The sequence below is a fragment of the Mytilus californianus genome, unplaced genomic scaffold, assembly GCF_021869535.1.
Source record: "Mytilus californianus isolate M0D057914Y unplaced genomic scaffold, xbMytCali1.0.p SCAF_4, whole genome shotgun sequence".
Lineage (NCBI taxonomy): Eukaryota > Metazoa > Mollusca > Bivalvia > Mytilida > Mytilidae > Mytilus > Mytilus californianus.
The window spans coordinates 36232920-36246071 of NW_026262690.1; the positions used below are offsets into that span (position 1 = coordinate 36232920).

The 13152-nt window shown below is 31.5% G+C and overlaps 1 protein-coding gene across 2 annotated transcripts; it reads right to left on the minus strand.

The window, feature by feature from the left end:
* Positions 1-494: 494 nt before the first annotated feature.
* On the minus strand, positions 495-11221 carry LOC127737969 (sphingomyelin synthase-related protein 1-like). Of its 2 annotated transcripts, none has more exons than XM_052248933.1 (5): positions 11155-11221; positions 7084-7716; positions 6617-6734; positions 3390-3540; positions 495-1868 (listed from the first exon to the last, which is right to left on the minus strand). In XM_052248933.1, exons 2-5 carry the CDS (start codon positions 7701-7703, stop codon positions 1525-1527), a joined length of 1233 nt encoding a protein of 410 aa, XP_052104893.1. In that variant the 5' UTR covers positions 7704-7716; positions 11155-11221; the 3' UTR covers positions 495-1524. The 2 variants fall into 2 exon arrangements, with proteins under 2 accessions (XP_052104893.1, XP_052104894.1); XM_052248934.1 differs by lacking the exon at positions 11155-11221 and adding an exon at positions 11092-11127.
* Positions 11222-13152: the final 1931 nt, after the last annotated feature.

The following is a 13152-nucleotide window of genomic DNA, read 5'->3' on the forward strand; positions in this document are numbered from 1 at the left end:
TGTTGAACTAGAAAAATTGTGTAGATTTATACGATACATATCAGTGAAAGTCTGTCCTCCTGGTTAGAGGAACTGTAATATTATTATATTGTTATTCATTTTCACACATGCGAAACAAAATATGTATTATATATGGACTGTTATTTTCTCTGTAGCTATGTACTAGTATATGAGAATAAAATCATTCATTCATGGAACATTTACTTATACAACATTTTGACCTTATTTCGAACAATAACTATATTTGGTTATTTCTAATTAAATCGTAACAAAGAAAGCCACGTCAATTAAATGATTGCTATATAAGTAGAAATTCTCCTTTGAGACGTCAAAGTTTGAATTTTGAAACTTATAGGTAAGTCATGATTTAAATTATTAAGATTTAAAGTAAAATATTTCTAATCAAGTTAAACTAAAATAAAGATAATTAAAAGTTTTCATAAATGAAGTTTTATCAATATATCTATTGTTTTCTTTTAAGAAAAAAATAAAAGAAAATATTTGTTTCACTTAATTGTTGTTTGTAAATGTTTTGTATTATTTTTGTTTTTATTTATTTTATTAAAAAGTTTGAATTTTGAAACTTATAGGTGTCAGTCGATCCCGGCCTGCCTCTACATCGGCAACAACGTCCGGCCTGCCTTTACATCGGCAGCAATGCCATACTCCATCCAAGGCATTGGCAACAGCTAGTTTCCCCCAGTATGTAAAGTCCCAGAACCAGCTCTCACAGATGTAGTTCGTCTGTTGAGAGTCTGCCGGGAATCAACACAACAGCTAACTTCACAACATAACAACATTCTATATATACCATTTACATGGATTCCAACGTCAATATATTTTTGAAATCGTCGTTTATACTTTACCACAACATACAAATTTTAATTCATTAATATTTATACTTATTTGTAATATTTTGACCGTCTTTATTGTGGAATGGAGTTTAAACGTGCAGAACAGTAGGTCCGTACGACTGAACCAACCCATAGTCGAATAACCCTTAATGTAATTATCCATTTATCACCCATCATTTAGGTAATCTATTGTTCGGAGTTGGACTAACTTAATATTTGATCATTTTTGTAACTGGACATTCTTTTGTTAGAATAACAGAAAAATAAATCCAGATTCTATTCCATATACTTATAAATGTTTTTATAACCGATTGTAATTCAAATGTTTTCGATTTACATCCATATTTATATCTGCTGTTCTCCTGGTTGATCCAATCAAACACTGCAAACAAAAGCCCCGTGAACCTATCGCGGCTGCCTGTCAGAATCCGGTGGTAATCTGTTAACCTATAACAGCAGTTTGTCACTCTAATGAGGTAATACGTAGACCACAGCGAATCCTGAGGTAATCTGTTAACCTATCACAATAGTGTGTCAATCCCATAAGGTAATGCGTAGATCACAGCACTCTCTATATCCTGCGACTTCAACAGTAATCTGTCAGTCTAATAAGGCAATCAACGATTATATATATACATGTGTATGGTAACGATAACACAAATTTTAAGTGCTAACTTTTATCCTTTGAGGAGACTATTTCGTATCCCCTGAGATAATTCTTTAGTTTTGTCCAAGAGGTAAATGGCCACTCAAACTCTAATGGAATAACTCCCGTTGATTTTGACTCAAAATATGAAAATACTGGAAACCATATCTTGGTTTTCTTGGAATCTCTTGACATTAGATTGATATTGTTTGCAAGTGTGTGATAATAACAAAACAAACGTGAAGTAAACACAAAAGCTACAAACACATCAATGGAATAATGGCCATGGCCTACTAATATGAAAAACATTCCGACCAAATTTATAATCCATGAAAGTATATGTACATAACACATCTTCTTCGGTGTATCTGGAAAGAGAATGATTCACAATTTTTGCAATTTGAATATTTTAAATATTATACTGTCTTTTTTATCACAATTTATATATGTCTATTTCATAAGAATCAAACAACTAATTCTAGAAAGTTCTTTTTAAAACTGCATATTGTATATGTAGAATAATACATGGCAAAATCCGTATCGCATGCTGTATCACCACTCGACCAATATCAAGCCCTCGGGACTAACGGCCCTCTGGACTGATATTGGTTTCTCGTGGTGATACAGCATGCGATACGAATTTTGCCATTCTGTATTCTGTATATATTCCCCAGTTTTATCCCATGTTGAGATTTATTCACTAGATGTTAATTGTTTCTCATTTTGGTCCGATTGAAACTATTGAAATAAAATATATGAATACATAATCATTCATGTAAAAAAGGACGATTTTGAGGGGGAAATGATCTCAATAATAAATAAAAAACTTTTATGTCATTAGCAATAGCTTTTATTTCAAGTTTTATGCTAAAACTGAATAATTAGAAGCAGGATGTAAAAGAGGCGTCGCGTAGATTTTTTAAGATTTTAATTAGCATAAAGTAAAACAAATATTTGAGAAGCAGACCTTAATATAAGAAAGAATACAGTATATATTGTTCAGTCATTGTGACAAATCTTCTTGGACGCCATACTTCGAGAAAAACGTTACCAATGTGTAGAATTTTGATATATACCCTGCCGAAAATGATGGACATGCCATTACTCAGAATAAAATATAGGTCAACGGACTAGTTTGTCTTCAGATATTTATTCTGATCGATTCGCCCTGTATTAAATTTTTAGGATTAGGTACAAAACCTTGTAATTATATGTTTAAATAATACTATTTGAAGTTGAATGATTGGTATTTGTTGCATGTATATTAATATATGTTAAAGCTGTTCACACGTTGTTCTGTGATGTGTGTTATTGTTATAAAAGAATAAAACATTACATAAGCGTTTCATATGATTCCGTAATTTTGATTTGACGAGGAATTCCAAAAGTTATATTTTATTTCCGATCTATGACAGCACTTACAATGTACTCTCTGTGGCCGTGTTGAAATAATGCAAAGACAAACACACAAAATGCTTGATTTAACTTGAAATATCATGGTTGTAAAATTAAAATATAAGAATAAGAGTTGAAAGATTCTTTTGTGATTATTTGCAGTTGTAAAATCTCAGTTGCGCGCAACTTTCGCGCAACTTTCGCGCTTCATACAAAATATGATTCGGTCAACATTTTAATACCCAAATAAAATTACAAAAAGAAGCATATAATTCGTAAATAATCTCCGGATTCACAATACACATTTAATCCAGATTATGTGTCTGATCGCAAGCCGGTATTGTTGTCAAAGCGGATTTCCGAAATCACACAGTAATTCGATTTAGTTGTGTCGTGTGAACGGGTTATTATGCCTATCGTGAATTAACTGTGTGTTTATATTGTTTGTGTTCATTTTTTTAACACACTTATGCTATGATAATACTCTTACTCACATTCTGTTATAAAGAAATTGAACATCGTCATTGAGACGGTATGACCACTAAACATGTAATCTCCACATGTTTTTAGACCAGATACTTTCAAACCAGCACCAAAAAATATCTCTAAGGTTCTTCCTGCTCGAGACAAAAAATCAGTATAATTCTGAAATTAAATATCATCCAAAGCTTACGTTGGTGTCTACTATTTATGTATCACATATGTTGAATTATCATACCATCCACGGTTGGTATAGTGTCCGGCTGGAATTGTGTTTTTTCGAGTGATTTTATAGGGATTTTTCGAGTGTGACTACGTTTTTTCGAGTGAATATGATAAAAAATGTAAACAAACAGACTTCTTTTCTGGTGAGACGTATAAAAAAGATGCCAGAACCTTATATTTAATATCATAGAAGGTAAATTTGTATTTGTGATAAAAATTTATTATCAACCCTACATTATTTTGTTTTAAAGCGTTTAATTTAGCCTTACAATGCTTTATTCCAAAATATAGATTAAAGCCATTTTTATACACATACCAATGCAAATGTCAACGGAAATACTTACTTGGAATCTATAAATACTTAGATATGCAGACATTATACAAAAATTCTTGTTTTTGCATTGTAAAGTACATTTTGGAGAGTAAATTCATTTTTATATGTCCGTGTTTTTTCGAGACATTCCGTGTTCTTTTGAGTGCGTCCTTGTTTTATCGAGTGAGAAAACAATATTCCTATGGCTTAAAATGTAATATGTCAGTGCATTTGCGTTTAAAAAACAATGAAAAGGTTCTATTAAAGTACTTTTCAATGCACGAAACAATGCAATAACCCAGTTTGATAATGCTGTATTAACACGTACATTTCATGAAAAGGCATCGTTCATTTGTATTCAATTAATATTATATTCATGTATAAGTGTACCGATATGGATTTCAATGGAAATCAAGAACAATGTTCAAATGCTCCAGCTTTGAAGAGGAGTCTGATCAAGCATATGCCATACTTGGTTACATAGAAATAAAGCACTATCATAGCTTCATTTCCACAAGAAATTAAAAGAATTATATTTGTGAGGTTTACGCATGTTGTTTGCACATTTCGTTTTTTTTTTATGATTTCAAAAGGATCGTATTAAAGCTTACAGATTATTCATTTCGTTGTTTATTAAATATATTGGATATATAAATAAGTCCTCGAGTTTATCATCAGCTCAGTAGTCAGTACTTCGGTACTGACATGATTTATCACAAACCTTTCTAAAATTGTTTACCTCAAAGGGGAACGTCAAGAAGCCTTGCAACAGCTCTTTGAGGGGTCTGTAGGTGACCTATTGTAAGGCAAAAATGTCTGTCCATATCCAATATACTAGTACCCTAATTTTCAGTGGCAGCCTAAATTTCCCAACTTCATCCCGAACGTCCTCTGTTACAGGACCTAGATATTGGCTTTATTGTTAATGGGATCTCGTCTTGAACATACATGACATATTTGTTACTGGACGTTAAGCAACCAACAATCAATCATTTAAAATTGTCCGTTTATAAATATAAAAATTATTAAAAACTAAGGTTTCAACTCCATCAGGCAAAGTTGACCTTGGTTGGATTTGGCTATTTTTTAGGTCCTTGGTCATATAGCTCTTCAAATGTTTCGGTTCTTATATATTCTTGGCTTTAAAATATTCGACTTTGAGCGTAAGTGTTGTTTTAATTTTTTATAAGATATTCCATTCAATTCAAATGTTATTGTTATATATATATTTCTCTAATTATTCGTCAATTTATCCCTTTCTGCACCCATTGTATAAACAAAATTTAATCAACGTGTGGTTCGTTTGATCTCAGTTCTTCATTGGTTAAAATCCGATTATGACGTCGAATTTACTTGCTTTCCTCTGAATTTCCTATTGTGACGGCATGAAAAAAGGCGACCATGCCTGATGACGTCACATAGAAAGAACACATCTTTTTACAGATCATTCGAAAAAACGGAAAAAGTGTGCCTGCATATTGTTTGAAAATCATTAGAGAAACAGACTCCACCACCAAATCTCGTGTAATACGATATTTATCCACTCTCGACAGTTAAATTTTAAATATTTAAAACGCTCGGCGAGCCTCGCGTTTTAAATTTGAAAATTTAACTGTCTCGAGTGGATAAATATCGTATCACACTCGATGCAGTGGTAGAATCTATATATATATATATATATATATATTTTTTTGAGGAGTGGGCTCTTTTATTAGAATATTTGGGTTTATATTGAATTTTTCTGATTTTTTACTGCTTTTCCTTAGTTTTCTTGCTCCTATGTTTTTTTCGTTACTGTTATATATATATATCAATCATAAAATAGTATTGACGGTAAAAACAAAGGCAGCTTGAAATGAAATCTTCGGTTGTAAAGACCCAATGATTTCTTATATATCCTAATACTGCAAGGTTGTATGGTAAATTATGTTTTCAGAACAGAAAGTTATCATTAAATTGAAAAGGGTTACATTTGATCAACATAGTAATATGTTTTTGTGACTTATTAAGAATAAATAATATTGTCATTCGCTAAATAACAGTCACAAATTAGAAATAGTCAGTTCTTAAGCCCAAAATTGTCTTCTTTCTTATTCACATTTATTAAAAAAACCCGGACCATTTGTTGAAAAACCCGGACGTTTTAGATGTTGCTCTCGAAAAAACACGGACAATATAAAACAGTGAATTGTGAGTGAACTACACGAAAATTGTACGTCGTTCGTGCTCAAAACATATATAGCATTCAAGATAAGATGAACAGTCACAACTATTGTATTCGCGAAATAGCAGTAAATCGATCTGATCGCATGTAATATCACTCGAAACAAACCTGACCTACACTCGAAAAAACACGATCTCAGCCGGACACTATACCTACCGTGCATCGGCTATTAAATTTTAAAATACAACGTAACTGATTTTTTTTTCCGGGTTTTATAATCTACACGGACATTTTCTGCTTTTATCAAACATAATATAATGGCTCGTAGTATTTTTCCTACGTTTTAACTAGAAATAAAGTTGATAATTGTTTCAATACTTGCATAAAGTTAAGTAATGCTGTGCTTATACTCCAGACGAACAATGCAACTTCCATTGGAGTTTTAATTAACCAATATATATTCTTATATTATTCTGTTATCGAATTGGTGTTATTTTTTTCTCATTTAAAAAAAACACTGTTTATCGTATAGCCTTTACCTTTCTATCGCATATAACATTTGTTTCTGGTACTGGTAGCTGGGTGATCAGTATACATACACACCTAAGTAAATACATAGTGCCCAACAAACAAAAAGTGCGACGCATCAGAATCCACCTGCAACAAAAACAAATATTTTCAGTTTCTCCAGTGATGCATTTTTTTTAAAACTGCAAGGTCAGATTGCAACTATAGTAGACAAAATTTAAATTTAAAATGTCAAAAAAAGGCAGTACGTTTTTCATATAATATAATATGATAGAAGATAGAATTATGCTGCATATATATGATACTAGTATTCAGCTTAAATGTTTATCTCATTTACATTTTTATAGATTGAATATGATAATTGACTTATATAAAACTAGTACCTATGCCACGAAAGATATTACTTCTATATACTGATAAGCGATTTAAATCATAGTTGATTAAAAAAATGAAGTTTAGGAAAGTTATGATAGGTCACCTGTGCTTATTTAGAACAGCAACGATAATCCATGTCACCATAAGAGATAAAACTGCTCCTTCTGAAACTTTATGTGCCCATGATATTTGAGGAAAGTAGTTCAAAAATATGTCTGGTAAAGGTGGATGTTTCTGTTGGTCAGGTGCTTTGGCCTGTACGACCACTATAGAATAACAGGTACAAAGTAATCCAAATATCATGTAAAGAACGGCAAGTCCAGCCTTGCGCTTTTCAGGATCTATGTTCCTGGACTGCTGGGTTATGGTAGGATCGAATTCGTTACATTCAATGTCTGAAATATCTATTGGCGCATTGATTCTTTCCACCATCTGTAAAGTAGTCTGCCGTGGCATCGGAATAACGCCATTGTACACAACTGTACCATTGCTTTTTCCGACGCACTTTGTTTTCAATGATTTAATCAAATGGGTCAATCGTTTTACATCACCTAGTACCCGTATTTCTATTGGCGATTGTTTTAAATCATTTTCTGTTAAACTTAAAAGTCCTTGTCCATCAATTTGGTGTTCAACACAGATCAACTGACAGTATTTTTGAAACCCATTATTTTTCAACCAGTTACTGACTTCATTACAAGACCACTTTGTAGGATCATCCATCGCTTTTGGCTATCTGAAAAATAGGTACAAACTACTAGTATCTTATTTGTACATAAGAATAAAAGGAGGCGCGGGATATACGTCACATAAGACATCAACCTGACAACACAAAAATAAAAGACGACAGGCATTGGAGACAAGCCAACTGCTATGCAGGGCTTTCAATTTGAATTTACTTTTTTGTCTTGAGTTCAGTTCAATCAATGATAGAACTTCATTTTTATTCTTCCAAACTTTAGGTCGACAAGAGCAGGATTCGAACTCAACCTGTTGAGATATAAACTTCAACCCCACCTCTGCTGTGTCATTGCCTTACTACGCCCGGTTTTATTAAATGATTTCGTTAGTTGTGTGATGTCTTACCATGTCGACTTAATTTGTGGTTGTTATACAATTTACAAATTACAAAAAACAAACAAAAATATTTGAACGATGAATTTGTTCCAATCTCAACCATCATTTCCATTCTCAAGTATTACTTCAAATATCTTGAAAGTATCATGTAATTTTGTTGGTGGGCAACGATTCAAATATTTGTAGGAACTGTTTATGTAAGATTATTACTCTAGGATATTATTATATATATATAATATGTACCAGATCGTTCAGAATAGCCGATACTGCGTGCAGATAAGGAAAACAAAATATAATAGTCTTAGGATTTGCATGGTAGTTTACGGAGACGATGTTTTGAAATCGTGTTGACAAATATTTCATCTGAACAAATAGCCATCTTCAGTGTCAATGTCTATCTATAAAATATTGATATATATATATATATATATATATATATAAAATGACTGAATAATAGCCAACGATAAATCTTACGGGGCGATGGATCATATAAATTTGATACAGTACACTACAAAATATAATGTATAACCAGTCTAAAAGGGTACAACATCACCAAAAAATGAAATTAAACGAACAAATGTAACTATAAATATTTCGGATAACAGATGGTCCGAGTACACAGTTATTTCGTAGTGCATTTCTTTTAGACAATAAATGAAAATTAAAAAAATCCCACCTGCGCTTTCTCAATAATATTTTTACAGTGTTTTGTACTACTTTTGGGACAAATTATATCAAAATTATAGAAAACTTCATCAACTCTAACTCAAAATATGGACAATTTTATGTTAAGGGGGTCTTGAAATCTTTTGACAGCTTCCGAAGTGCTTATTTTTAACTTTTTCAGCTGGACCAAATTACTATTTTACTTTAAAATTCATGACCCAAATTTTTTTACAGTGTAATTTCATCCCCCTACTTGCTATTTAAGGCATAAAACATGGAGAAATGAATTTGGAAGGGGTATAAAAAAAAATGGCAAGTAACACACTGTCCACACTAGGGACTATATTTGTAAAATGAATCAGATCAATCTATTCTGATTATCAAACTATAGCGATGTCGCTGATCTCAAAAACCTTACAATCACAATCATAGACCACAACGAGGGTTGGTCAAGGGCCGAAAGACTTGCCCGGGAAAGGTTTTGGATAAGAAAGCTAACTTAAAGGACAGTTTCCCCAGAGGGCATAAATGAAAAAACATAGAATGAGTCACTCATTTTCCCTACCATCACTCATTTTCCTGACATCATTTGTTTCCAGTTACTCCGGCTTCCTTACTTGACTCTTACAGTTTTAAGGATTCTTTTGGAATTTTTTGAATTTTACTAGTTTAAATACCAGGGTTCTTTTCATTTGGTAGGGATGTACAAGTACGCATCCACGTCCAATTTTTTAACCTTAGCCCAAATTTACTATTATTTTTTCTTTTCATTATAAAACTGCTATTTATTTGGGATGATAAATACGCAGCCTCTGTTTGACATATTTTACCAGCTTATATCGATCAGTGCTGGGTTTTTTTTTGGGAATGTATTTACACGCAGTTGTTGTAACATCTTAACTGACGTCATTTTGGAATTTTAGAGTTGTGCCAGTTCATATCTCTAATTACTATTTTCATTTTAGGCATGTCTTTGAGTCGTTTTTTGGAAATTAAAAAAATTTATTAGCGTCTCTACATATGATGTTCGGGTGAAACTGTTTCACTTTTTTTATTGTATAGAATTCAAGATTGCTATAGTTTAATAATCAGAATAGATTGATCTGATTCATTTTACATCGTCCTCATACTGATGAAGGATATCTGTTATCCGAAATATTTATAGTTACATTTGTTCGTTTATTGTCATTTTTTGGTAATGTTGTACCCTTTTAGACTGGTTATTTATAAGTATGTATATATATATAAGTCTAAATTGAAAACAACGTTCAAACCTATGATTGCGTTGGGTAAAAACCGCAATTTTTATACGTGTGCATGCAAAACTAATTTCTTGGTAGAGGATAAATACAGCACAAACAACATTTTCCAAAAGACCAAACGAGTGAAAAAGTATATTTTAACAAAACGCATTTGACTAGCAGGTCGAACAACTGATGTTCTTAAACCCTGCTGACTGCCATTGGCGATTGCCTAATAAACGGATCACCGATGTAATAAATGGATCTGAATTATAAATTTAATACTAAACAGAAAACAATAAACTTGCGGAAAAGATGGTATACCGCAAACAAAATGTGCAAAGGTTTTTGTACACCATATCCGGATTTCGACAATTAATGTCTCTTCAGTGATGTTAGGAATCGAAACGGTATTTGGAAAGCCATACAATTTACCTCAATTTAGGATAGACTCTTGAATTTTGAGGAGTCAAAATAGGATGAACAGATCTTATATACCCGAAGGCAAATATAATACAAGCCCAAACGAAAAATTATAAACAAGTCTAAATTGAAAACAACGTTCAAACCTATGATTGCGTTGGATAAAAACCGCAATTTTTATACGTGTGCATGCAAAACTAATTTCTTGGTAGGAAGGTCTAAATACAGCATAAACAACATTTTCCAAAAAACCAAATGAGTGAAAAAGTATATTTTAACAAAACGCATTTGACTAGCAGGTCGAACAACTGATGTTCTTAAATATATATATATAAACATCAGCCCAACAATGTTAGATCTGTAAATTTGCTTGGGCTGATGTTTAAACGAGTTGTATATACAGAATGTACACAGCCATATATCACCATCACTGCTGGTGATCCGATGGATAAATCTGTTGTAGAGTTGTCACTGGTTCAGAGGTACTTATATAATATATAAGTCTAAATTGAAAACAACGTTCAAACCTATGATTGCGTTTGATAAAAACCGCAATTTTTATACGTGTGCATGCAAAACAAATTTCTTGGTAGAAGGGTCTAAATACAGCACAAACAACATTTTTCAAAAGACCAAACAAGTGATATATATTATATGTTTCCTGTTTTCAAATACTTAAAAATGATCTTAATTAGGAAACTCACATTGATAGACGTTAGTGATCCTGTTCAAACTAAGATATATATTAAATATAATTATATTTATACCTTAAACAATTCATGACGCATACAGATTATACGTACATTTAAAAGGTTATGAAAGTTTAAAATCATGATATACATGAACGTCCTTTTTTTAAACTCGGAGTTCCACATTCAACAACAATGCAATGTTGTGGTTACAACTGGGGAATCGCATTCTAAATTTTGAACTTTAAATAAAAATGTGAAAGCAGAACAATTATAAAAGTCTTTTAATTTTAATCAATGAACATATTTCAAATCACTATATAGTTATGGTAAACTTGTATGTTCATTGATCGGCTTAAACTTAAATATAATACAATATATAATATTTTAAGCTCTGAGTTTATAAAGATTTTTGGCTCTATTGACCAGGGCTAACTATTCATTTCTATTCTTTCTTTTTTGAGGAGCTTCTTTGAAAGTAATTATGAAATAATGTATCAATAATTTATTAATAAAATGTTAAAACAAGTACAGTAGCTGTCTAAAACGACAACTTACAAGTGATCCATGTAGCTATTTCTTCTTTATTATTTTAGTCAATAAATACACTTTACTGCAAAAAAAAAAATCAATTCGAATTTGGTATACATACTTGTGATGTACAGGTTTAAGTAATTTTAAACAAATAACAGAAACGCATGAAAAATTTATCCAATGACCGTTTAAATTCTTCAAAAATAAAGTCATAAGAGTATTTTTATAATTATTTTTTTTTCTTTTTAATGATAACCATTTTAGTCTTCATAAACCTTATGTTTTAAAATATCAACTTGCTTTTATTTTTCAGTTCATAGGAAATTAATTAAAGTCATCTGAAGATTGCAGTATGGTTTGTGTTTATACAAGTTTATTTTATGACATACAAGAAAAGACAAAACGTCTTTGTTTTAATCAAGGGGCGATTTAGAGCTTGCCATATTATGTAGACGTTCCCCTATTGTTGAAGACGGTATGTTGTCCCCTATATGTATTGGGTTCATCTCTTTAAGGATGTTCGCTACTCTTGTTTTTTGACTTTTTGTCAGATATTCGGAATCCTCTGGTTTTATCCATGTAATGCCATTAAAAATTGTCACTAATCTTTTACTTTTCTTTTCATAATTTTATTTCATATAGTTTAAAAAGGCCATTTTTCAAAATCTTATAAAGTCTTTGTTATTTTTTCATAGTATTTGAAAGAAAAAAGGTGCCAATGTTAAATGTATGAAAAATCTAGAGGGAATAATTTTCCGCCAAATTTTCGATTGATAATATCTCAAAAACAAAGACATGGACCTATAATTTTTTTCTGCTTTTCAAGTTCTGTTATTTATATACTATCAATTTAAAACAGTCTTTTAATAAAGCTTGTTATTTTGAAACAGAGGAGCGAACATCCTTAATCCAATATCTCCTTTTATTCAGGTACCATGGTAACATACGAACATAAGTGATGTCCCTTCTGATTGAAGAATTTCATCTGGTATATATCTAGTATTTTGTCTGATTTACTTTCAACTGTTATCATTTTGTTTATAATGCTTTAGGATGTCTATCATTTTTTATATACTTCATCTGTAATGCCAAGGGTCTACTGGTATAAAGAAATGTAGTCATCTCCTGGAATTATGCCAACAGTCGACCAATAAAACCTATTCTAAGCCGAGGTGCGTTCATTTGGCTTTACGGGATGTATCGGTCGGACATGAAACGTTAAAACCGATGCCTCTTTTGAATTTACATATAGTAAATACTGTATGTTAAACACCTAAACACCCTTAGGCAACTTTTTGAGGGGTTATGATCTATTGCAAGACTTTTGTCTCTATGTAACATACCTTAATTTCCAATGGCAGTATATATTTCCAATCCCTAAATCCGATGTATTACTTGGAGATATTTATCGTTAATTTGTTCTTGTCTTAAAATGCATAAATTATAAGTTAACACAAGTTTAACTTTTCCAAAAAGGTATGGAGTGCTTCGCAGTATCATATAACTCCAGATTTTGATTGTTTTAATTATTGATGATTTTTA

Coding starts and splice junctions, on each gene's coding strand:
- LOC127737969 (XM_052248933.1), bottom strand. CDS start 7,703: ATGGATGATCCTACAAAGTGGTCTTGTAATGAAGTCAGTAACTGGTTG. Junction 6,735..7,083: donor GCTGTTCTAAATAAGCACAG/GTGACCTATCAT, acceptor TTTTTGTTGCAG/GTGGATTCTGATGCGTCGCA. Junction 1,869..3,389: donor CAATTTCTTTATAACAGAAT/GTGAGTAAGAGT, acceptor TTCTCTTTCCAG/ATACACCGAAGAAGATGTGT.